The 26481-nt window shown below is 41.1% G+C and overlaps 1 protein-coding gene across 2 annotated transcripts in view; it reads left to right on the top strand.

Moving 5' to 3' along the window:
* The window catches only part of NOS2 (nitric oxide synthase 2), a 39753-nt gene extending 15443 nt beyond the window's left edge, over positions 1-24310 (top strand). For both annotated transcript variants that reach the window (XM_072138174.1, XM_072138173.1), the window contains 15 exons: positions 1224-1306; positions 1640-1784; positions 2913-3017; positions 9934-9983; positions 10784-10958; positions 12273-12405; positions 15631-15709; positions 16090-16271; positions 17930-18093; positions 18694-18904; positions 19884-19971; positions 21013-21131; positions 21303-21451; positions 22742-22936; positions 23153-24310. In XM_072138174.1, the coding sequence (XP_071994275.1) occupies positions 1224-1306; positions 1640-1784; positions 2913-3017; positions 9934-9983; positions 10784-10958; positions 12273-12405; positions 15631-15709; positions 16090-16271; positions 17930-18093; positions 18694-18904; positions 19884-19971; positions 21013-21131; positions 21303-21451; positions 22742-22936; positions 23153-23224 (1950 nt within the window). In that variant the 3' untranslated portion in view covers positions 23225-24310. The remainder of the gene's footprint in view (positions 1-1223; positions 1307-1639; positions 1785-2912; positions 3018-9933; positions 9984-10783; positions 10959-12272; positions 12406-15630; positions 15710-16089; positions 16272-17929; positions 18094-18693; positions 18905-19883; positions 19972-21012; positions 21132-21302; positions 21452-22741; positions 22937-23152) is intronic.
* Positions 24311-26481: the final 2171 nt, after the last annotated feature.

Genomic DNA, 26481 nt, shown 5'->3' with positions numbered 1-26481 from the left:
CATCCCTTTATGACCACAATGTTCCCCACATCTGATGGCTACTTTCAGCAGGATAATGCGCCATGTCATAAAGCTGGAATCATCTCAGACTGGTTTCTTGAACATGACAATGAGTTCACTGTACTCAAATGGCCTCCACAGTCACCAGATCTCAATCCAATAGAGCATCTTTGGGATGTGGTGGAACGGGAGATTCGCATCATGGATGTGCAGCCAACAAATCTGCAGCAACTGTGTGATGCCATCATGTCAATATGGACCAAAATCTCTGAGGAGCTTCCAGCACCTTGTTGAATCTATGCCACAAAGAATTGAGGCAGTTCTGAAGGCAAAAGGGGGTCCAACCCGTTACTAGCATGGTGTACCTAATAAAGTGGCCGGTGAGTGTATGTGATATTACAATTTATCACCCATTCAAATAAATAAACCAGCACGGCTGCTGCAGAGTGCACAGAAGCATCTGCTTCTATCTCCGAACACCCACTAATATGAACTGACTGGTACGGGGCCACTGGGGTTGAACCTCCATTAACCTCTCTTTATTCTAAGGATGACGTATTGTACAAATGATTGGTGAAGGTCCACCTGCTGGGACCCAAATCGATCACAAGAACTGGAGCCCCAGCAATCTGAAGAATGTTCTTACTAATAGGTGAAGAGAGAGGATACCATGCATCTTGCCATTGAATTCATAGTATGGAAGTGTTGGAAAATGCAGAGCACGGCACTCAGTTACTGAGCAATGCGATCAGCAATTTCACACACTATCATAATACTAAAAATAGTGGCAGGATTATTTTTCCAGATTGCTCGGGGTCCTGTTCTCATGCTCAGTTGGGGTCCCAGCAGTCAGACCCTAACTTATCAGCTTGTTACCCCCCATAGGGGATACCTTGCAAAGTATGCTTCAAATATATCTCTCTGAGAACCTTTTTCACTGTTATACTGGAATTTTGTTGTACCCAAATTTAGCTACTTTTTTCTAATTTACTGTTCTTTTTTTCCAAATTGCACACACAAAATATACAGATTGTTGTATGTGTGATGAATCACTTAGTGTAAAACATATACCTTAACAATGAATGACTTCGCAGTCTGTATGTCTGTATGATTTAATCTAGGGAAACATTTTGTTGTTTAGTTCTTGAACAACACACATTTTATGCTCTTGGATGAATAATAATATTAGTTTATGGATAAAACTTTGTTCATTTTTTTTTCAGATCGATGCTTGGAAAACTCACGAGTGGCATGACGAGAGCCGTAAACCAAAGAAGAAGGAATTCAAACTCAGTGCTATTTCCAAGTAAGAACTTTAAGATTTTTACCCTAGATATTTGAATGGGAACCAAGCCTTTCCACTTGCTGTAATATGAAAGTGGTCTGTTCCCATTCATCCTTCTTGACATGTCAATGGTTTTTAAGGGAGTTTTCTACCCGGTAATAATGGAGCAAGCGGCTGACAAATGAGATAACTCTCAGAATCCACTTAGTTGGCAGACATGTATTGTCGAAGAAATTATTGCTGGACTCTTAGGAAACAATCTGTTAATCTTGTTACAGAAATAGATGATGTGTTGATCTGACGTGTTTTGGCTGGTTGTATACATTAATGTACATGGTGAACTTGCTTTTTTAGGGCAGTTCTTTTTGCTTCAACGCTTATGTGCAAATCTATGGCCGCCAGGACAAAAGCAACTATTCTGTTTGCGACTGAAACTGGAAAATCGGAGACATTTGCAAAAAAGCTGCAAGTGTTATTTAGCTATGCATTCAACACCAAGGTAAGAAAATTGTGACCTATAAACTTGGGAATTTTACATATAATTGTTTCACCAACTTTATAACTATTATAAACACTTCCACTGAGATCTTTGCAATCACTTTTGTAACCCAAAAAGGCTAAACAGGTAACCATAGCTAAATTCAGAATCGTTACCCATTCCCAATGACCTTGAGTTGCAAGAAAAGTGAAGATTACAGAAATCACTGAGATTATTAACAGTAATTACTAAATGACCTCAATTCTAAGTAGGGTTTACCCACTTTTTGAACTTCTTCTTGTACTGCCTAAATCATGCCCATGGTGGCCTTACTAGACCCCTGGTAGACCAGAGGATCCCTCCAGGTGTAACCTAATACTGGACTCCAAAGATATAGAAGAAAACAAACTTATTTGAAGGCTAGTGGGATCTATTTCCTATGGGATTATGAATGGAAGACCCCCAGAATAATTTTATCTAGTGGGACCAAGGAAACCCAGTCCAATTCTGCCCCGGGAGAGGCTTCCACTTCACTTCTTGGAAGTCATTCATAATAATTCCTTAAAAAGTGTCTGTCTATCTCTCTCTCTCTCTCTGACTGTTCCTATTTGTCTATCTACTTGGTCGTCCATTCATTTTAGACCCCAGGTTATCAGGTCATCATTGATGAGCTTATATTATTTGAAAAAAATTAATTAGGAAATAGTAAAACTGTTTTTTTTTTGCTATTAAATTACTACTTTACTGACGACCAAATGAATGGGTATGTCGATGTATCCAACCTTAGAAGGTTTTCAGAAACATTGCTCACTGCTGGAGAAAGAGGAGAAAAAACACAAGAAGCCTTCTTACTGAAATATATCACAGAGTTTACTATTATCCCCTGCATTTGGATTGATCTTTAAGGATGTAGTAAATTGAATACAACATTATGACAGGCTTACACATCTTTGACTGGTTGTAATTTACAGCATAACCACCAGGTGGGCGCCAGAGATGCTTATATTAAAGACATCTTATACAAAGTATTATAAAATCATGCTCATCTCCTACCACACATCTCGGTATATATTGTATGCCAAGAGGCAGGGTACAAGAGGGTACAAGTCCCTATTTCTTACAGAATCTTAACCAGTTTCTATTTTGTAGGTGATGTGCATGGAAGATTACAATATTGATGACTTGGATACAGAATCTCTTCTCCTGGTGGTTACTAGTACATTTGGAAATGGTGATTGCCCTAGTAATGGAGAGGTGGGTTTACTCTATCTTGTTTATACATCTTATTGGAAAATTGTCCTTGAAGAAACAAAAGGAAGTAGTTATGTAAATCAAAGCACAGAGAATTGTGTTATCGTCCAAAGGGTTTCTGTTTACTGAATCCTTGTCTAAGGAAGCAGACAATATATTATGAAATGTATATAAATAGTGTCACAAACTTTAAAGGGAACCCGTCAGCAGAAATGACCTAATAAACCACTAACAGTATGTTGTCATGCAGCTTAACACCATCCAGATAATTTTCATGGTGGCATCATGAAGAAAATCTGATATGCAGTGAAATTTAGGCTGATTGTATATTGTAAAGGAGGCAGAGATTTAAGCACGTAAGTCAAGCTCTGCCCACCTCTTAATGCCTTCTCTGCTGTGATTGAGATCATTCACCAGACTTCAGGAGAGTTAGGGATGATCCTGGTTATAATGGCATCAGGGAGAGCTTGACTTCAGTGCTAAAATCTCCTCCTCTATATACATCGAATTTACATTTACATTTTAGGTATTAATCTTCACATCAACATACAGGTAGAGGTTTATTAGGTCAATTTCTGGAGACAGATTCCCTTTAAGGGCTAATTCACAGTATTATATTTTCAGTTGATTGTGTCTGTGTCTTTTGGGCAGGGGATATGCTGGGGATATGGATAAGAGACTTTGAAATTCTTGTCCCCAGTGGTCTCTGTGTTCTTCTGCCCTATGGAAGCTTTTTTCAAACGTCCATGTGAACACAGCCCTAAAGTATTATTACATCTTACCTTTGAAGCTGCAATTGGTACAGCTAATGGTCTACCAATTATTGTCACATGCCACTTGTTTTTGAAACAATACCAGATCCACGTGAACCCTGGTAGTAAGTTGCATGCATTAACTCCAACTGCATTTCAACATGGAAGTTGATAGCAAAATGGCCATTATTCAGATTCTAAATGTGTGGTTTTGTGTTAAAGCATGTACAAAAATATAAGTTATATTATGACTTGGTCTAAAAGAAGTTTTTAATCATACAATCCTACAGACAGTTTTAAGTATTGACCCTGGAGATCATTGTAGTCATGCCAATGTGTAGTAGCAGCAGGATTCTGAGAAGTGCATACATATTCCAGGATTGTAGCTGGACTTCGTGCAATGGGAGAGTCACCTCAAACTGATTGTACTTATATCTCTGCATTTACACTTCCTGCACTCCCCATCCCCTCCCATTTGCTGTAATACGTAACCGGAAACATGCTAATGCTCATACTCATAGTAGAGGGAGGGGCTGGAGATCTTACACAATACTTCACAAGAGTGTTTGAAATCTAGCTACAATCCTGGAATATGAATACATTGTTTGTAGACCTCATTAAAAACCAAGCAATTATCTCTGCACAATTTTTTATGCACTGTGTGGGGATTTGGCCCAGTAGAGACCGTGGGAGCGGGGTGCTAGGATGCAGTTTCAAGACAGGGACACCAGGATACAGTCCAAACAGGTCTCGCCTGCGTTTATTGCAGCAAAATAAAACCAGCCTTTACATACAGGTATTTAAATAAACAAAAGAAAACCTACCCGTCAGGGTGCTAACTATACAATGAGTCCACTAACTCACGCTAAACAAAAATCACGTGGCTGCTCCAGACACACAGGTCAGAGCTGTGTCCTCTCAGCCTCCTTCCACAGAGAGACAACCCACTCAGCTCTGCTGAGTCCTTTTATCCAGGCTAATTAGGCTGCTCCCATCACCTGTGTCCAAGGTGCTGGACAAACCCACCTCAGCACTAAGGCCTTGCATAGAAGCAAAACCTAGGGGAAACATACCGCCCATCCACAGTTAACCCCTTCAGTGTCTCACATACCCTCCCCCTCTGTTTGACCCTGTGGGGGCGAACACTTTTGGCCATTAGACAGTGGGTACGAGACAGGGCATCGGCATTCCCATGCAATTTTCCTGCTCGATGTTCCACCGTGAATTTAAAATTCTGGAGCATTAGGAACCACCTTGTGACCCTGGCGTTCCTCTCCTTGGCCTGACTCATCCAGGTTAGGGGAGAGTGATCGGTCACCAGTGTAAACTGCCGCCCTACCAAATAATACCTCAGGGATTCCAGAGCCCATTTGATCGCCAAGCACTCCCTCTCAACTATACTATAGTTCTTTTCAGGAGGTGTGAGCTTGCGGCTCAGGAACGTTACAGGATGCTCCTCAACCTCCACTACTTGGGACAGGACAGCCCCCAAGCCCACGTCAGAAGCGTCAGTCTGCACAATAAAGGTCTTGGTGAAGTTAGGGGTGATCAGTACCGGTCCCTCGCACAAAACCGTCTTAAGTCGCTGAAACGCCCCCTCAGCCTCTTCACTCCACTTTACCATCACCGCCCTGCTACCCTTAGTCAGGTCAGTCAGAGGTGCCGCTATTGTCGCAAAGTCGGGGATAAATCGGCGATAATAGCCCACTATGCCCAAAAAAGCCCTCACTTGCTTCTTGGTCAAAGGTCGTGGCCACTGCTGGATCGCCTCTACTTTGTTTACTTGGGGTTTGATGACCCCTCGCCCAATACGGTACCCCAGGTAACGGGCCTCTTCCAGTCCCAGTGCACACTTTTGGGGGTTCGCTGTCAGCCCTGCCGCCCTCAGGGAGTCTACCACTGTTTGTACTTTGGCCAGATGACTCTCCCAGTCGTTACTATAGACTATAATGTCATCTAAGTAGGCCGAGGCATAACTCCGGTGAGGTTTTAGCACGAGATCCATTAACCTCTGGAATGTGGCGGGAGCCCCATGTAGCCCAAAGGGGAGTACCACGTACTGAAAAAGCCCATCAGGGGTAACAAAAGCGGTCTTCTCTTTAGCCCTGTCAGTCAGGGGTACCTGCCAATACCCTTTCGTCAGGTCAAGGGTGGAGAAGAACCTAGCCTGTCCAAGTCGTTCTATCAACTCGTCAACCCTGGGCATGGGATAGGAATCAAACTTGGACACCTCGTTCAACTTCCTAAAATCATTGCAGAACCGTAGGGAACCATCCGGTTTAGGAATCAACACAATAGGACTCGACCAGTCACTTTTAGACTCCTCGATAACCCCCAGGTCTAACATCTGCCTGACTTCTTCGGCTATGGCAAGCCGGCGCGCTTCAGGGACCCGATAAGGTTTTTGGTGTACCCGGATGTGGGGTTCGGTTATGATGTCATGCTTGATGACTGAAGTACGTCCCGGTAACTTAGAGAACACATCCATATTTCGGAGCACAAACTCCTTCGCTTCCTGAATCTGGGCCCTGGAGAGGGACTCCGAGATCCGTACTTCAGGCACCTTGGCAACGGGTACACCTACCTCCGGTGTCCCCTTCTTGGAGACAGACGCCTTCTCTACTCCCATGGCCATCAGGGACTCTCTTTCCCTCCATGGCTTTAGGAGGTTCACGTGGTATATCTGTTCGGGTTTCCTCCTCCCCGGCTGAGATACCCTGTAGGTTACCTTCCCCACTCTCTCCATGACCTCATATGGCCCTTGCCATTTGGCCAAGAATTTGCTCTCCACGGTGGGCACTAGAACTAGCACTCTGTCACCTGGGTTAAAGGTCCTGAGTCTGGCTGTCCTATTGTAGACCCTAGACTGGGCCTCTTGTGCCCTTGTCATGTGTTCCCTTACAAGGGGCATTACCGCCGCTATGCGGTCCTGCATAAGGGAGACGTGTTCTATCACACTACGGTGGGCGGTCCTCTCCTGTTCCCAGGTCTCCTTGGCTACATCCAAAAGCCCACGTGGGGAACGGCCATATAACAGCTCAAAGGGTGAGAAACCCGTGGAGGACTGGGGAACTTCACGTATGGCAAACATCAAATAGGGCAACAAACAGTCCCAGTCCTTCCCATCTTTGCTGACCACCCTCTTAAGCATCCCCTTCAAGGTCTTATTAAACCTCTCGACCAGACCATCTGTCTGAGGATGACACACAGAGGTGCGGAGCTGTTTTACCCGTAGTAACTTGCACATCTCCTTCATTACCCTAGACATGAATGGGGTACCTTGGTCAGTCAAGATTTCCTTGGGGAGGCCTGTGCGTGAGAACACCTGGAACAGCTCCCTAGCAATAGTTTTGGAGGAGGTGTTCCTTAGTGGAATCGCCTCGGGATACCGCGTAGCGTAGTCCAGGATAACTAGGATGTATTGGTGCCCCCTGGAGGACTTGACTATGGGGCCAACCAGATCCATTGCAATCCGTTCAAAGGGCACTTCTATGATCGGAAGCGGAACCAAAGGACTCCTGAAGTGGGAGACCGGGGCAGTAAGTTGACACTCAGGGCAGGAGCTACAATACCGGGTTACCTCCTCCCAAACCCCGGGCCAGAAAAACCGCTGCAGGATCCTCTCTCGGGTCTTCTCAGCACCTAAGTGCCCTCCCAGCACATGTTTGTGTGCCAACTCTAGCACCAACCTACGGTGAGATTGGGGTACTACAAGTTGCTCAACCTCCTCACCCCGTATCTGGTCGACCCTGTACAACAGTTCCCCAATAATCACCATTCGGGGGTATATTTTATCAGCCCCTGGTATTTGGAGTACCCCATTTATCACCTTGACATTCTCTCGTGCTTTAACCAAGGTAGGGTCCTGTAGCTGTGCAGCCCCAAAATTGTCCCGGGAAATCTCAAGGTCCAGCATGTCGGCCACCTCCTCGTGGCCCTCGACCTCACCAGCAAGGACCTCTAGGGGAGAAAATTCATCACATGGGGTCACCCCTACTGCTGGTGTGTGTACATCGGCCTCAAAGGGTTCGGGGGCCAAGGCCGGACACACCTGATGTCCATTGTCTGCAACAGTTCCTGAGGTGGGTCTTCGGCTCCAGAGGTCCCAAAACACGGGTAAGTCTCTGCCGATAATAGCCTCATGGAAAAGGGTCCCCACCACCCCCACTTCATGGGTAACAGAACCACAAGGGGTATGTAGGTTGATGACGGCAGTGGGATATTCGCGAGTGTCCCCATGTATACATAACACTCCCACTTTCCGCCCGCTGTACAGTCCAGGGTCAACCAAAGTTCCCCGCACCAGGGTGACCAGACTCCCGGAGTCTAGCAAGGCTTCCACTGTGTGACCACCGATTGTGACCATGCATACTTGGGGTTCTGCATCCGTGACTGACTCCGCCGACAGAACCGGTCGGGCAAACAGCGACACTCGCCGGGCCTGGCTGCAGTCCATTGGCTCCACTGACAGTGGACAGTTGGCAGCAATATGGCCCATTTCATGACACCGCCAGCACTGGATACGGCCATGACCTCTGTCACGAGCCTCACTGGGTTTCTGGGTATCCACGCCCCCCAATGAACCCCCTCCCAACCTGACATGTCTCCCCTTTTCCGCAGTAGCAGTCTTACCGGCTGGTTTGGTGACCCTGTCACTGGCACTGCTTCGTGAGGGAGAGGTAAGTAGAAGGTCCTCCGTAGCCCGATACCTCTCTACAAGGGACACAAGATCCTCAGCTTTTGTGGGGCCGGCCTGCCCAACCCACCGCTGGAGCCGAGAGGGCAGAGAACGGGTGAATTTGTCGAGGACCACTCTCTCTACCATCTGTGCGGGGGTGCAGTCCTCTGGTTGCAGCCACTTCCGGACCAGATGGATCAGGTCATGCATTTGGGAGCGTGGGGGTAACTTTTCTGAGTAAGCCCACTGGTGGACCCGGCTGGAGCGGACTTGAACGGTGACCCCAAGACGAGCCAGAATCTCCGCCTTTAGCTGGGGGTACTTACGGGCCTCCGTCTCACTTAGGTCGTAGTAAGCCTTCTGCGACTCGCCGGTCAGGAACGGTGCCAGGACATCTGCCCACTGCTCAGCCGGTAACTCCTCTCGCTCAGCTATTCGTTCGAACACCGTGAGATAAGCCTCCACGTCGTCGGTCGTCGCCATTTTTTGCAAAGCCTTCTGTACCGCAGCCCGTGCGGAATGCTGGACCACCGGGTACCCCTGCAGACCAGTACGGGACCCCTCAGCAGTCGTCGCCTGCGGTGCTGCCATCATGCCAGAAAACTTCTCCATCAACAGCTGGAACATGGCTCGGGATTCTTCCTGCTGCTGGCGGGACCTCTCCTCCTGCAGCTGAAACATGGCTTGCTGCTGGCGGTGCCTCTCCTCCTGCTGCTGGATCATGGCTTGCTGCAGCTGCCGATTAGCCAGGGACTCTTCCTGCTGCTGGCGGGATCTCTCCTCCTGTTGCAGGAGCATGGCTTTAATAAAGTCCTCCATCTTGGCTTTATCCTGCACTTTGCCTGCTGCTTTCACCCAGGCCATGCAATGTTGCAGGATGTAGCGAGCCTGTCGGGTGTATGTCTTTTGAACTGCCCGCAATCCGAAGCACCATATGTGGGGATTTGGCCCAGTAGAGACCGTGGGAGCGGGGTGCTAGGATGCAGTTTCAAGACAGGGACACCAGGATACAGTCCAAACAGGTCTCGCCTGCGTTTATTGCAGCAAAATAAAACCAGCCTTTACATACAGGTATTTAAATAAACAAAAGAAAACCTACCCGTCAGGGTGCTAACTATACAATGAGTCCACTAACTCACGCTAAACAAAAATCACGTGGCTGCTCCAGACACACAGGTCAGAGCTGTGTCCTCTCAGCCTCCTTCCACAGAGAGACAACCCACTCAGCTCTGCTGAGTCCTTTTATCCAGGCTAATTAGGCTGCTCCCATCACCTGTGTCCAAGGTGCTGGACAAACCCACCTCAGCACTAAGGCCTTGCATAGAAGCAAAACCTAGGGGAAACATACCGCCCATCCACAGTTAACCCCTTCAGTGTCTCACAACTGTTATTGTTATTTTCTTTGTATGGCCTTTACTGCACACATTATGTATAAAGATATAATGTTATAACTATGTATGTACCTAAATATATGTTAATTATTTTATAGAAATTCAAGAAATCAATTTTTAGCTTGAAGAAACCACAGGCGAAATTAAGGTAGGAAAGTCTATTGAAATAATAATAAATGTTTGGTAATACATGTACAGGCGGCCCACTACTTAAGACCACCTGACTTACAGACAACCCCTAGTTACAAACGGACCTCTGGATGTTGATAATTTACTGTACTTTAGCTCTAGGGTATAATAATCAGCTGTAGGAGTTATAAAAGGCGTCTGCAATTAAGCTTTATTGTTAATTCTGGTTCTTATAACATCCCAACATTTTTAAAGCGTAATTGTCACATAGACCAAAAAAAATTCTGTCTGGTATTACAATTATAAACTGTACAGTTCCGACTTACATACAAATTCAACAAACCTACAGAACCTATCTTGTACGTAACCCGGAGACTGCCTGTATAATATCTAATTCGTTAACATTTCAATTATAAAATGTATTTTTAACACTGAGGCTGCATTCATACACATGTATGGGGGACGTATATACGGCCGACGTATGTATGGCCGATATACGTCCCCCATACACTTCTATGGGCTCACGGCATGGTACTGGAGCGGTATGGTGCAGCACACATGCGCCACCATACCGCTCCGTAGCCCGGGAAAAGATAGGACATGTCCTATCTTTTCCCGTATTACGGCACCGTGGCCCATATGTTCCTATGTAGAGGGGCGGGGGTGAGCTGCGCTCACCTCCTCTCGCCGCGCACTGCCGTGTGCCAGCCGTGCTACGGTGCGGCGGGCAATGGCAGTGTGCATGTAGCCTTAGAGCCCCCATGTTAAAAAAACACTTTTATCACTTTTTAACACAACAACTTTCTAATTTTATACCAGGTACGCTGTATTTGGACTTGGCTCCAGCATGTATCCCCAGTTTTGTGCATTTGCCCATACCATAGACCAGAGATTGGCACAGCTTGGTGCTTCCCAGATCAGCACTACAGGTGAAGGAGATGAACTTAGTGGCCAAGAGGAGACATTCCTGTCCTGGGCTGTCCACACATTTAAGGTATGCATAGCCACTTTCTTATAACTTTTCTAGATATGTTGTCATGTATGACTTAATAATGTATTTCTATAAATTTACACTTGTTTTATACCTATTTTATACAATATTTTTACTTGTATTATTATTATTATTATTTTATTATATATTATTGTTATTAATAATACATTTTTCAATATTTTGTAGCACTTTACAAATCATGGATACATATACAAAAAAATGAGACATTACAAAGTAAAAATATGTAACATATATAACATATTACATATATAAAACAACATGAGTGAGGGCCAAGCTCACAAGAGCTTACAATCTATTTTTATAGCGCCCATATATCCATCAGAACTGTACTCATCACAAAGTTCACAAAGAGCTTAGGAAGAAAAAAAAATAGGGCATGTTTAAAATTGTGTATGTTGTGTTTTAATTTGATTACCCTAGGTAGAAAAGTCCAGAAAAATGGGGCAGCTAGAGTAAAGTCTTGGAGACAGTGGAGGTTTGGCTGTACAGAAATAAAGTAATAACATAAATATCCAAATAGCAATAATGTGTCTAAAATACTACTTGTATGTGTACTGCATATTCAAGTTTTATTACACCAATTTACAAAAAACTTAAATAATAAAAAGGAAGATTGATTAAGAATCATATTCACCAAGAGCCATTTGCTAACCGTGCAAAGTAGTAAAAAGAAACATGAAAACATAAAACTAAAATTATAATAAATATTATATAACCCTTGTCCCAAATCAATATTTCTCTCCTATTAACAGGATGAGTCATAATTGTCTGATTAAGGGGGTCCCACAGCACCACAATAATGGGGTCTTGTGTACCCTCATAATGTACAATGTAACTGCACTCAGAGATTACAGGACTGACATATTTAACAAAGCCCTGGACTCAACTATCTCCTGTAATGTATAGATAGGTGGTAAGTGTGATCATGGGACATACTCCTTATAGGGAGGAAAGGAGGGACAACAGATATTATTAATATTCTCAGACCTGAGACTACATCTCTCCACTCACATTGATTAGCTGTCGGCCCTATAGTCGTCGAGCCATAAAGATAATTGCTGAGCACAGATTGCTGGACCATGGATCATGGGAGTTCAACCACTGGGACCCTCATGGATAACAAAAGTAGGGTGCTCCATGAGGGTCCCAGTGGTTGAACTCCCATGATCAATCATGTATTATCTATTCTGTGATGATTTCTTGGATATGTGATTATTGATTCATCATTCTTAACTTTCCACATCATATATAATAGTAAGCGTAACCCAAAAGTAATGCTGCTTGTACCATCCTCAGGCTGCCTGTGAAGTGTTCAACATTCGTGACAGACAGAAAATTACATTGCCGAAATATTATACCTCAGCAGAAGAATGGCTTCCCGAAAATTACCGCCTTGTAAATGAAAAGCAGCCTTTAGATCACATAAAAGGTATTTTCTATGAAATATGTTTTGCCAAAAAGTTAAAGTTTCGCTAAGACCCTGGAATACAGGGCTGAAGGGATTTGTACAACTGTCTTTATCAGCGAGATTTACCAAATGTCCTGCACCAGAAGTCATTTACACCAAAAACTGATTTTCGCCACACCTAATAAGGGTTTCACACAGTTTTTTAGACACTTTTCTGACTTGTACTATAAAAAGGGTGTGGCCGCCTTGTGACAAAGGGGTGTGGCTTCCCACCAAAAATTTATGTTGGTGCGGCAAATAGTGCAAAGAAGAAGAAGACTGTCTACTTCTACTCTCCACTGGTCTTATCTCCCTCATTGGAACAACCTGATGTGTAATGTATAAGCCACGTGATTTGGGGTGGGATTTCAGTCGCTCAATTTAACAACTGCAAAATTCTCATAGTTAGAAAGTAAAAAAGTGATATAATAAGTAATATAATAATAATACAATAATTAATAAAAAGTTATTACATCTAATTATTATAATATCTAATAATATCTAATATCTAAACAATAATAAGTAATAATAATAAGATATAGTAAGATTTAATATAAGCCTAAATTAAATGGATCTTATCAAAAAGTATTTTTTAATTGATATTCAAAAGACCTGTCCTAGTCAATTGGTGGTTCCAATAAGTTCCCAATTATTTTTGTAATTATTTTAATTTGAATTATCCTGCATTGTATTATCTATTTTACATCCTATTAAACAATGAGGCAGTTCTACATCTGAAGCACAAATGGACATTTACTTAACTGTTAATGTGCACATCATCACTGTGCAGCCCGTTTCCTCAGTACATAGAGCCAACACCTTTCCGGGTTTCAGCTATTAGACAGATGTTGGGCAACAATAAGCTAAGTACTCTGCAGAAAGGACAGGATAATGGGGAGCTGCAGAGTAATTGGGGACATGAAAGCTGGCTTCCCTAGTGGGATAGGAGCCATGCTCTTCCCAGCAGCGAGTCTGCGGAGCCACTTTGAACAATATAAATACATAAACAGCAATCACCCAGCTCATTGTTATTATCAGGACTACCTACTGTACACCAGGCTAAACCAGCTAAAGAGAAAAATACATATTGTCATATGCAATAACTATTTATGCCATTCCTTTGATAGGGTTTCCCTGAAATAATAATAATTTCCTATAAATAAGGAATATCTATGGTAGATTTGTCATATAGTTTGTAATGAGTGTCCCTCAAAAATACTCTATTTATTAACCATATTGATAATGCATCACATTGATAGGTGAGAATATTTATGCAAAAGCATAAATTGAGCAGATCTAAACAATGCAAACATATAGCAGACAGTCTTATATGAACCTGATAGATAGACAATAGATGATGTCACAGCTTATGTCCTTCCCCTCCCTGCACAATGACCTCTATATAGATTACACTGACCCATCATTATATCACTACTGACAATAGATGATGTCACAGCTTATCTCCTCCTCCTCCTTGTACAATGACCTCTATATAGATAACACTGACCTGTCATTATATCACTACTGACAATAGATGATGTCACAGCTTATCTCCTCCCCCTCCCTGTACAATGACTTCTATATAGATAACACTGACCCATCATTACATCACTACTGACAATAGATGATGTCACAGGTTATCTCCTTCCCTTCCCTGTACAATGACCTCTATATAGATAACACTGACCCATCATTACATCACTACTGACAATAGATGATGTCACAGCTTATCTCCCCCCCTCTCTGTACAATGTCCTCTATATAGATAACACAGACCCATCATTACATCACTACTGACAATAGATGATGTCACAGCTTATCTCCTCCTCCTTCCTGTACAATGTCCTCTATATAGATAACACTGACCCATCATTACATCACTACTGACAATAGATGATGTCACAGCTTATCTCCTCCTCCTCCCTGTACAATGACCTCTATATAGATAACACTGACCCATCATTACATCACTACTGACAATAGATGATGTCACAGCTTATCTCCTCCTCCCTGTACAATGACCTCTATATAGATAACACTGACCCATCATTACATCACTACTGACAATAGGTGATGTCACAGCTTATCTCCTCCCCCTCCCTGTACAATGACCTCTATATAGATAACACTGACCCATCATTACATCACTACTGACAATAGATGATGTCACAGATTATCTCCTCCTCCTCCCTGTACAATGACCTCTATATAGATAACACTGACCCATCATTACATCACTACTGACAATAGATGATGTCACAGCTTATCGCCTCCCCTCCCTGTACAATGACCTCTATATAGATAACACTGACCCATCATTACATCACTACTGACAATAGATGATGTCACAGCTCATCGCCTCCCCTCCCTGTACAATGACCTCTATATAGATAACACAGACCCATCATTACATCACTACTGACAATAGATGATGTCACAGCTTATCGCCTCCCCTCCATGTACAATGACCTCTATATAGATAACACTGACCCATCATTACATCACTACTGACAATAAATGATGGCACAGCTTATCTCCTCCCCCTCCCTGTACAATGACCTCTATAAACATAACACTGACCCATCATTACATCACTACTGACAATAGATGATATCACAGCTTATCTCCTCCTCCTCCCTGTACAATGACCTCTATATAGATAACACTAACCCATCATTGCATCATTACTGACAATAGATGATGTCACAGCTTATCTCCTCCTCCCTGTACAATGACCTCTATATAGATAACACTGACCCATCATTACATCACTACTGACAATAGATGATGTCACAGCTTATCTCCTCCTACCTGTACAATGACCTCTATATAGATAACATTGACCCATCATTACATCACTACTGACAATAGATGATGTCACAGCTTATCTCCTCCCACTCTCTGTACAATGACCTCTATATAGATAACACTGACCCATCATTACATCACTACTGACAATAGATGATGTCACAGCTTATCTCCTCCCCCTCTCCCTGTACAATGACCTCTATATAGATAACACTGACCCATCATTACATCACTACTGACAATAGATGATGTCACAGCTATCTAAATCCCTTAATCCCCCACCCTATATTGCCTTCAAGGGGAATCAGTAACATACAATATATCAAATTAGATAATACTATAATAATCAGATCTTAAAGTGGGCACATTTTTTAATATGTTCCTTGTTTTTGTATTCAGCACTTTCAAAATTCCATTCAAGAAGTATCATGCAAATGACTTTAAAATCAAGAGAAAATCTGCAAGATTCTAAATCTAGGTAAGCATAAAACAACCATTTAGTCATTGCTTTAACCTTCACTTGACATTTGATAATCTTTTCTGTAGTTAAACTATTTACCTAATAATGAACTCAAATGAAGACTTTCCAATTGTATTTAATTCACTCCAAAATGGTGGGTACAAGCATCTGCACATTTTTTCTGGTGATGACAGCCACCTTTATATTTAGTCTGGTTCCTTAGCAGATGCCAGTGCTTGTGTAAGGGCCCATAGATATATGTGCTACAAGCTCTACGCAAATTATCCATGGTGCATGGTGCAGTCCCCCTGTAAATGAATTTGTTGATTCTGCTCGGGGATAGGAAATCCTGTATACGTAATTAATCCTATTATGAGTTCCTACTTGTTGTTTTTCAGCCGTGCCACCCTCCTAGTGAAACTTTCCAGTGAGAATTCCCAGGAAGTTCAGTATCTGCCAGGAGAACATGTTGGTGTATTTCCTGGCAACCAGCCAGAGCTAGTTACAAGTATAATGAACCTTCTGAAGGATGCTCCCCCCATCAATCAGGACATCCGGCTGGAGACGCTCAGTGAACAGGGTAAGAATCTGTTTTGTTTTGGTGAACGCCTTGACTTCCTTCTTGGTATATTCAGATGGTTGTTGCGTCATCATAATACTGGACAATTGCGCTGTCTCTTTGATATAAAGACTTCCCGACCTCAATCATCAAAGTCATCCAGAAGTTACGAGGATTTATGTCTCTGTACTATTTTTGCAGTCCCATCCCTTTCACAACTTGTCCTACAATATATTGTAAATAAATCGACATCAATAACTTTAATTATATAGCAGAAAATGGGTGACACCACACCACTGAATAAAAGATAATCAGGTTACCACTTAAATCACATAAAGGACTACCATAAATTTCTATTTCTTTTTCTAGAAATAATTTTTTTTTTTAAATGTTACTAAAACCTTGAAAAGATTTGTGATTAAATTAGGATAAAACATGGGATTGGCTGCCATAATAATACTGTATATAACAAGTGAAACCACTTTTCATAGTCATACAACATAATATTGATAAATTTTGATCACCAATAGTGATAAATATAAGACAAAAGTTTTATAGCCTCGTTCTCGTTTTTTGAAGATGTTTGTGCCATGAAGGCTCTGCTATACATGTTGAACGTACCCATAGACACCTAATGGCAGAGGGAAGCCTCCTTTTTCGCAGCTGTCTGCACAGTATACATCACATCTGCACTTTTTCATCCAGGTTCCTGCTGGAGGGAGCAGTATTTGTTCAGTGGAGAGCATTAGATACTATGGAGGATGGATGCAAATATATGGCATTCATCCCTGGCCTCCGCTGAGGATATGATGTAGGCATTTCTTAGTGAGCATTGGAGACTATGGAGGATGGATGCAAATATATGGCATTCATCCCCGGCCTCCAATGAGAATATGCTGTAGGTATTTCCTAGTGAGCATTAGAGTCTATGGAAGATGGATGCAAATATATGGCATTCATACCTGGCCTCCGCTGAGCATATGCTGTTGGCATTTTCTAGTGATGTAACTGTCCAAATAAGGACTGCTACATCGCGGATACCTGGAACCTCAGTAGCAGCAAATCACTGCCTTCTGCCAATATTCACTCCTCCTCCTGCTTTCAGGGGTGTGGAGCCAAAATTGAGGACAAAACTGGAGTGCTGCTATTTTTATTTAATATGTTACATAGAGTATTTTACATTGTGTCTTTTTCCGGGCTCTGTTAGCTTTGCACCCGCATTTATCTAATGTAGTTCTGCCCCTGATATTCATAAAAAGCCCTTGCTAGAAAAATGCAGTAATAAAAAGGAAAGTTTCCACTTGTATAATAGGAGGTTGTCCAAGTGCTAAGCCTATGGTTCCAAGTGGTTTCTCTCTGCAGAAGCCGTATATTTGTGTAGGTTCACTAAAGGTTCACTTAAACACTCTTAAAGAACAGCTCATACAATGTCTTTCCTACTAAATAAGGTCCAGGAACTCTTGCAAATAAATGATTGTATCATGTAAGTTCAACCACCTGCTTAGGATATGAAGGAAGGATGTGTGAAGCTGCCCAAGGTCTTGTCGTTAAAGGGATTTTACACATCATTTTGTTACTTAAAAATTCCCTAAAATTAGCAAAGGTGGGAAAAATAAGAAGCTGTCAGGAACACTTTGGAACCCATCTGCATAAATTTCCTCTGCTTCCTGTGTTTTCAGGTAACTTCTGGACATCTAGTGAGAAAATCCCTCCCTGCTCGCTGTCCCGGGCACTGACTTACTTCCTAGACATAACTACTCCACCTTCCCAGCTGCTTCTAAAAAAGCTGTCTCTTCTGGCTGCTGACGCGGAGGACAAACAGAGACTGGAAGAATTGAGTAAAGTACGTACAAGGTCTACTCACTCTACACCTAATATGGTCCATTAGATGTAATGGATTGTGTCTATTTTGGGTAACTTATATGTGTGATCTCGGCAAAAGTTACAAATAACCTGCAAAGTTTACTACAGAACAATAGTAACAAAGTCTAAACATAACTTTTAGGGCATTTAAGCATTGAATGCAACAATCTCTAATTCAATAAAATTTACTTTTTCACATTTCCGCTCGATAAATGAGTGTAGAGAATAGGGATGGACCATAATTATACATGAAAAGCTGGAAAAGCTCACGTCTGTGTGCATCAGGTCTAGCAATTAATTGAGATTTGAGAAACTTTTTCAATCCCCTTTTCTGAGGGTTTAATAAAACATTTTTAACTTCATATCTTATGACTGGAAAAATGTAAAAATTCTGAGTTCAGGACTCACACAAGTTCACATGTTTTGGCATGAATCCCAAAGAATAATTGAAAAAAGCTAGGTATGCGGATGGGAAAATCAACTTTTTATTTCAAAAACACAAAGTACATTAACTGCTAAATTACTAATCTTACCGATACATTTCTACTTTTCAATAAACTGCATTTATTTTTTTTTGCAGGATACAAAAAAGTATAATGCCTGGAAGTCCTACAACTACCCGTCATTCCTGGATGTACTGGAAGAGTTTAAATCTCTTGATGTACCTACTACATTTCTACTGACCCAGTTACCACCACTTAAGGCACGGTACTACTCTATCAGCTCCTCAAACGACATGACTCCCGGAGAGATTCACCTCACTATTGGGGTTGTAAACTACAGAACTAAAGGTCAGTGGCTTAGATGTCAAGTTTCGTGATAGTTTGTCCAGTTTTGTAACAATACGTTCTACAATTGGTGGACTCTATCCTAGTCAGCTCTGAAAATGATACTGTACCACAACAAACTGTAATCATCATACCCCAGGACATGTTTTTATCCCCTAGAAGTCAATAATGAAAACTACTATTCAATTAGGATGTTGTTTCCACAACTAGCCCATGTATTTCTATGAAGTCATGCATTTAGCCACAGCTTCCACAGCCCAATGTATGAGCCGACTGCCTAAATCACAAATTATAAAGCAAGTGTGGGACCAGACCGCACATGACTTTGATACACAGGCCACAAACAATGGAGCATGGTTACATTGTTGGCAGCCCACAATTGCACACATGTGTACGTAGCCAGGGGTGAACATAAACTCTCTGCTGCCTAAGGCGACCTATAGAATGGCACCCCCTCTGCACCATCCAGTAGTGAGGTTATTTTTTTAGTAAATGAGTTAACCATTAGGTGTGAGAAGATACAATTTTTAAGTCTCAGGTCCTGCTTTGTAGCAGATAACTCATCCTATGATGCCGCCCCCTATCTTGCTGTAGGTGGTGCTGCCTGAGGCAAAATGCACAACTCACCTCGTGGCTGGTGCACCCCTGCATGTAGCCTAACCTGGTACACCTTTCAGTTTAAAAGAGTCAGACGAAGTCAGCTAAGCAGAGCTGCTGCGGTACTCCTTTAAGAAGTCTGTAATTAATGTCGGCAGTGTTAATAGGAGCAGTGAACAGCTTAGATCTAACTGAATTTTCTGTGAAATTAATTTATTCAAAATTTCCATGAATTAAAATATTTGCCGTGGTAATGAGTTCCCTGTTTGTAAGAGATTAGTTGCCAATTTAGGAAAATATACTATATTATACTTTCTCAATCTACATCTTATTAAAGCATGTGATTACCATTGTTCTCCTATTTAAGAAGTGATTTATTTTTCAGGAGGCCATGGTCCACTTCACCATGGAGTATGCAGTACATGGTTTAACACTATGAAATTGAATGAGACAGTTCCTTGCTTTATACGGAGGTAAGAAATGAAAGAAGCTGAGCCAAAAAGGGAGCCTGTCATGAGGTTTTCACCATAAAATCTAATGACATGTTTTTATTAGGTGCCTTCATACTGTGCCCCAAGCTTTTTTGTATAAAAATCCATATCTCAGATCAAGCTACAATCACTTTAAAAAGTAGTTGTAACCTTGAAAGGAGATTTACTGAGTCACAAGAGTAATGTTATTTCTTCAGACAAACAATCAACATCTCACTCAACTCCCACATTCCCCCCTCTCTCATTTGTTGACTGAGCTAAAGAGAAAACACGGCCCTTGTCACTCAGTGAGTCTCCAACAACTTTTTTTTAGCTTAATCTGAGCTATGGATTTTTATACCTGTCATTAGGTTTAATGGTGAAAACCTGACGACAGGTTCCCCAAATAATTGTTTAATATAGTTTTTTAAAGTACATATACATCTCCTTACTGCCAGCAAATCCTCTTCATGCAGAGGTATAGCTAGGTGTTTTGCGCTGTTAGGGAGAGTATCCTAGTGGGCTCACACCGTTTTCTATTATTCATAGTTCTATTATTCATTATCACATAGTAGTAGCCTAGTTGCAGTTTTCTCAGAATTTTTTTTTCCTGCAAACACTTTTCAGGTATTTGGGATACATTAATGCAATAATTTGAAATCCCGATTTTTACATCAAATAAAGAAAGGGTGTGCCTAATTTGCCATTCTAAAATTTTCCTCGCAAGTGTTATAAGCCACAATGTTATATTTCATCATCAAGATCCCTTTATGGCTAGTTCTTAAAGTGTTATTAGCCACTCGTGAATAAAACAAAATTAGGAGCAAAAAAATCCCAAAGCCCAAAAATAATTTATTTTCATTTTAATGAGTATATTCATTATTATAAATGGATAAAATACCTGTTCTTATGATACATGGACTGTTTGTCCAAAATTCAAGTTTAGGTTTTTGATAAACATTCTATTCTGCGGGAGGGCTACTATAACTTGTATACTTTTGTCCCATGAAATATTACAAGTAAGACTACATTTCTGTTTTTCAGCACAAAGTCATTCCATCTCCCGGAAAACCCTTTGTCTCCATGTATACTGATTGGACCAGGAACTGGAATTTCTCCATACAGATCTTTCTGGCAGCAGCGATTGTACGACATAGAGAAAGGTATGACAGCTATGATTACAGCAACAACTAAATAACCTGAATTTGTAACATTTCTTACAATTCGAGGCCTTATCTAATCAGACAACTTTTCGTCATCTATTTGTTATACCGTAATCCAACTTAGCGCTTAAAGAATGTGCTAATCGTAATATTGTACACTTGCAATTTCAGGCAAAAAGGTTGGCTCCATGATTTTGGTAACTGGATGCCAACAACCAGAAGTGGATGAAATCTTTAAGGAAGAAAAGGAATACATAAAAAGAAAAGGTGCCATAAAGGACGTATTCACAGCTTACTCACGACAGCCTGGCCGAGCAAAGGTGAGCTTCAGCATATATACACACCGGGGTAATTTTTATCAGGAATCGTACACTAATTTTCTGGTATCCAGTATGGCAGAGATGTGCGACTTATATCATACGCCAGAGCAGCTGGATACCAGATAAGTCAGGAGTCCGGAGCCTCCTGATGTATCCAGGGTGGCAGAGGTGTGCGGCGTATATCATACGCCAGTAATTAACGCCCCATACCAAATGGCTTCTATTATAAAAACACTATTGTACAGGGAAACTCTAATCCTGAAATTGTTGGTGATCCTGGAGTAGGAGCATAAAACCATGTGGGCAAGTTTTTTTTTATTAGGTTCAGTGTCAATCCACATTAGATTGGAAAGATTAATTGATATTATATTACTTTGGGGCATTGTTAAAGATTCTAGACTATCCAGGACAGAGGGTATATGTCACATCTTACAGGGTCCATGAGGCAACTTTCCATATATTGGAAGACCAATACATAAACAATACCTTAAACAATTTATATTTGGGGGTTGTGGGTATAGATTTTGCATTGGGACCTACCAACATAAATTTCTGGTTCTGTAAGTGGCAGATGATATGTTGGCAAATTTCTGCTTAAACAGGCTGGTCATTTATACTGAACTTTAACAAGATAAGTATAAATACCCTAACAGGGTCACAATGTCATACTATTATAGTTTCCCATTCCTTGACCCCCAGGCAGCAAGACTACGGGACTTCCTCTGACACCGCACGCATCTTGCTGGCTTCCAGCAGATGGAGGGGGCCGGGTAGTCATTACTGTCTGCACACCACCTCCATTATAACTACTCCCATATCAGTGGTTGGAGGGGGGTGCCAAAGACATCTGCACACCCCCTCCAACCATTTATATAAGTGGTTATGATGGCATTGATGTACAAACACTAATGATTCTCTGGCACACTCGGTCTGCTATCAGTCAGCAGGACACAGAGCGTCAGAGGAAGTCCCGAGTCCTGCTGTATTGGGGAGTCGCATAACTCCCGTTTCCTGGTGACGAATGGTAAACAGTAACCAGATAACTATAATATAGGTGACCCTATAAGAGACGGTTAAAGTTATGTATAACTGTCCAACCCCTTTAAATAAATGACAATTTGGTAATTGTTCAATCTGCCTCACATTCTTAAGTTTCTTTTAGGGTACACAACCTGCTCATTCTGAGATTGATGTGGTGGAAATCTTCTACCAAATTTCATGACAATGTGACAAAATATATATAAAGTTAGGATTTTTAATATGAATTCTCCCTCTGCTTATTATCCGCAGACATATGTTCAGCATATTCTAGAGAAAGACCTGGCAGAAGAAGTGTTCAGGACATTGTTTGAATCAGAAGGACATGTGTACGTGTGTGGACAAATTGAGATGGCCAGAGATGTGGCTAAAACTATTAAACTCATTATTGCTAAGAAGAAGGGTCTGAAAGATGAGGAAGTGGAGCAATGTTTGACTCATTTGAAGGTAAGTTACATAATGTGATTCCATCTTCATTATTAAGGAGCCCAAAAAAATTCAGATTTACCCTTCAGTATTGCCAACTATACACTACTTACGTTACATAATATAGTCACCAAACCATCTCAAGAATCTTATAAATTATAGTCATCTATACAGTAAATGTCTTCCATAAAACGGCTAATAAAGCCTCTTAAAAATGACTCTTTTCTGATTTTACAGAATGAAATGCGTTACCATGAAGATATATTTGGGACAACATATAAGCCACAGGCGACCCAGAATGGAATCTAAACCCGGATACATCAAACTTTCACAATTCAGAATACTGCAGCATGATGGCTTTCACATTTCTTCTACATTTTACAAGGACAACTAAATTGCATCTAATCCAAAAGGCATCTATTTTATAGACAATATACATCTCCTGCATGGACAATACATGGCATGAGGAGCTAGATTGGACCAAATTAATTTGTGTTTTCATATTTTAGCCTAAAATGGTTTTGATTCTGTATCTTTTTTTATACAGATTTTGTGTTGTGTCATGCGGTGTCAACTGGTTCCTTTCTGGAAGAGTAAAGTAGAAGCACTGCCAAGTCATCGACTTTGTATGTGCGTCGCTCTTTACATAAGCCTCGTACTCATTTCTGTAATGCATTGTACAATTATAGGTGTTCAATTTGGAAACACTAACTTTTATCATAATTTTTTATTGTTTTTGGTGTTTATTTTTATATTTATGATATCAAAATATTAGAGATTTCTAAGGGTTTTATATATTATGTACGATTTGGTTCTAAATTAGGCAACTCTTACTTTTAAAATTTTTATGTATGATTTTTTAACGAAAATAAGCAAAAAAAAATGGACTTTTTCAGCATTATGGTAGAGAACATTATAGCAGGTTGAAATACAATGCCGTATGATGGCAATATACATCACCCCATGAAGTGCCTTATGGGTTTGTAAGAGGGGTGTAACAATTCTAAAAAATAAATTATATAAAACGTTTAATGAACCTGTAGTAAGTATTGAGGTACTGTAGCTTTATATGTAGATATATGTTTATGTAGTGTGCCTTCTTTATCAAATGGAACCTAGCTTTGTCCATAGATTACCTGTTTGGGCCAATCTGGCCCCTATTGGGCTGTGATTGAAATTTTTGGGTGGTAGATGTCTGGCTGGACCAGCGACTCAATTAACAACCTCATATTATTTCATTTGCACCTAGATATGACTTATGTCATGTATCCCAATTCTATGTTTTATTGTATCTGAATTTGATCAGAATCTATATTAATATATTTAAATAATTATTTTTAATAACCTTTATATTGGATATTTAACTGAATCTGTAGGAATGTGTAGAATGTTTGTTAAATTATTTTGTAAATATGATACATGTAAAACAAGAGAATGTATAATTTCTAGAGATTATGTTAATTCTTTATTTATGTTTAATAAAATGCAAAATGTGCAACCTTATTTTAAGTCGTACTTCTGCTTTCTCCATTTCACAAGCTATGTTTTAGGGTAATTTGTTTAGTAAGTAATAGTTACCCCAAAAAGTAACGCTCTAATTCTCCTGTGAATAATGATGTCAAATATTTGTCCATTGTATAATGTTTGATATCATTATAACGTGAAGAACAATAGCTTTTACTGTAGCTGCAGCCTCTGTACCTGGATAATTACAATCAGAGTATGGAAATTTTTTGGTAAAAGTGCAAAAGTAGATAGGTTTGGGAAAGAGAAGACTAACATCGGTCTGTTATGTTTTTTTGTAATTTACACCCAGTCTGGTTATTATTGCACATGGATCTGAAGCTTGAGTAAAGGATGTCTAAAACTGGCCTTTTTTTTTGGGGGGGGGGCATTTTTTCCCATTTATGTTTTTACAATATATGTGTATAGCAGACAGTGATTGGCTCCTTCCAATGTTCAGGGTGTTTCATCAGTGATGTATCTGTCCTTATATGGACAATAACATCAACATGACCTCCCAGAGCCTATGCTCAGTGGAGGCAGGGTATGGATGCAATAAGTTCTATCATCCATCATAGCCTTTAATGGCTTCTGCTCAGCGTATATGTCGCGCAGCAGGAAGTAGCAGGACAGATAGGCCTGCCTTGCTGTGTCTTTCCACCCTATGTTTCCCACAGGAAGCTATGTATACTGGTCAGACTGGTCTGCCAGTATATTTCTATGGATATCCTCAGCGGAAATGCCTAGAACTTTCCTGCTCATACAAACGTGAAATGAATGTAGCCCAACAAGAAATACTTTATCTATGTGCTCCTGGCTGTCCTTATTTTCAGACTGATGTAATGGTCACATCCCTTTAGTCATTTTCACATTACATATCCCTAATAAGATACATCTTCCTCTACACAGGGAATCCCTGTGTCATCATTACTGATGTCACCAAATTGACCAGCATCCAAGTGAATGCTGAAAGGCTCGTTACATGTCAGCTTTACAGACGATCCTGTGCTATTAACAAATCACATAAATTAACTCTGGGCAGAAGGACCTGTTACACAGATCATTAATTTATGTGATTTGGTCACTTAGAGGGGTTGGATTAAATTCAATAAATCTCTTCCATTCCAGAGACACGTCTCTGCATGTAAAGATACAGTCACTCCTGCGCTGGCTAAGTAAATGAAGATGTTGCTAGCAAGACTAAATATAACAGATTACGTCCTGATAAATGAAGAGTATGCCTGTGCTTGGTTCCTTAGCATGGCTAACAGCAATAGTTTTGCCTCCCTTGCCAACCCTTTCAATCACAGTACTGCCCCAGTTAGCGCCCTGTGCATTGTTTCACACATGTCTCTATATGTACCTGCACCTTTGACTCCTTTGAGAGCTTCAGCCTTTCCCTGTTCTCACCATGCTGCCCTCTGCATATATACACAACTTTCACTGTCTCACTCATCCAGCCTGTCCTAATCACATCTCCCACTGTGTGTGTATGTCTCTCTCTCACTGTCTGCCCTCACTAACAAAGACAGGAAGTGGAGGGGGGGGAAGAAGGATAAGTGATATTTTTTCTGCTACAGTGCCTCCTATTCATCAGAGCTCGCAAATGCAAAGAAAGAATCACAGAGAGTCTGCAGACAGCACTAAAGTAAGTAGCAGGACCGCGGAATCACTTGATGAAATCCACTGATTATTATTTAGGCAGTAAATGCCCGTGTGCACCTTATGTGAAAAAGAGAGTCCAACCCCTTTAAATAAGTAAACTATGATAGCATCAATTGAGCAGATCAAGTTGAAGTAGCTATCATAATATATTTGGCATAAGAGAACACTAAGACTATAAGCTCTTGTGAGCAGGGCTCTTACTCCTTTTGTTTCATATGACTGTGTTTTCACTCTGTAATGTCTTATTATATTTATATATGTCCCCTATGATTTGTGAAGCTCTATGGAATATGTTGGTGCTATATAAGTAAAGATTGTTATTATTATACTTACCATATTACCAGTTGTTTGTTGATTTCTCTCTTTATGGTTATAGAAAAAAAAAATTATTGTATCCA

This window comes from Engystomops pustulosus, chromosome 2 (genome assembly GCF_040894005.1).
Source record: "Engystomops pustulosus chromosome 2, aEngPut4.maternal, whole genome shotgun sequence".
Classification (NCBI taxonomy): Eukaryota; Metazoa; Chordata; class Amphibia; order Anura; family Leptodactylidae; genus Engystomops; species Engystomops pustulosus.
The sequence above is the reverse complement of the archived record's forward strand: the minus strand, read 5'-3'. Positions and strand labels throughout refer to the sequence as shown.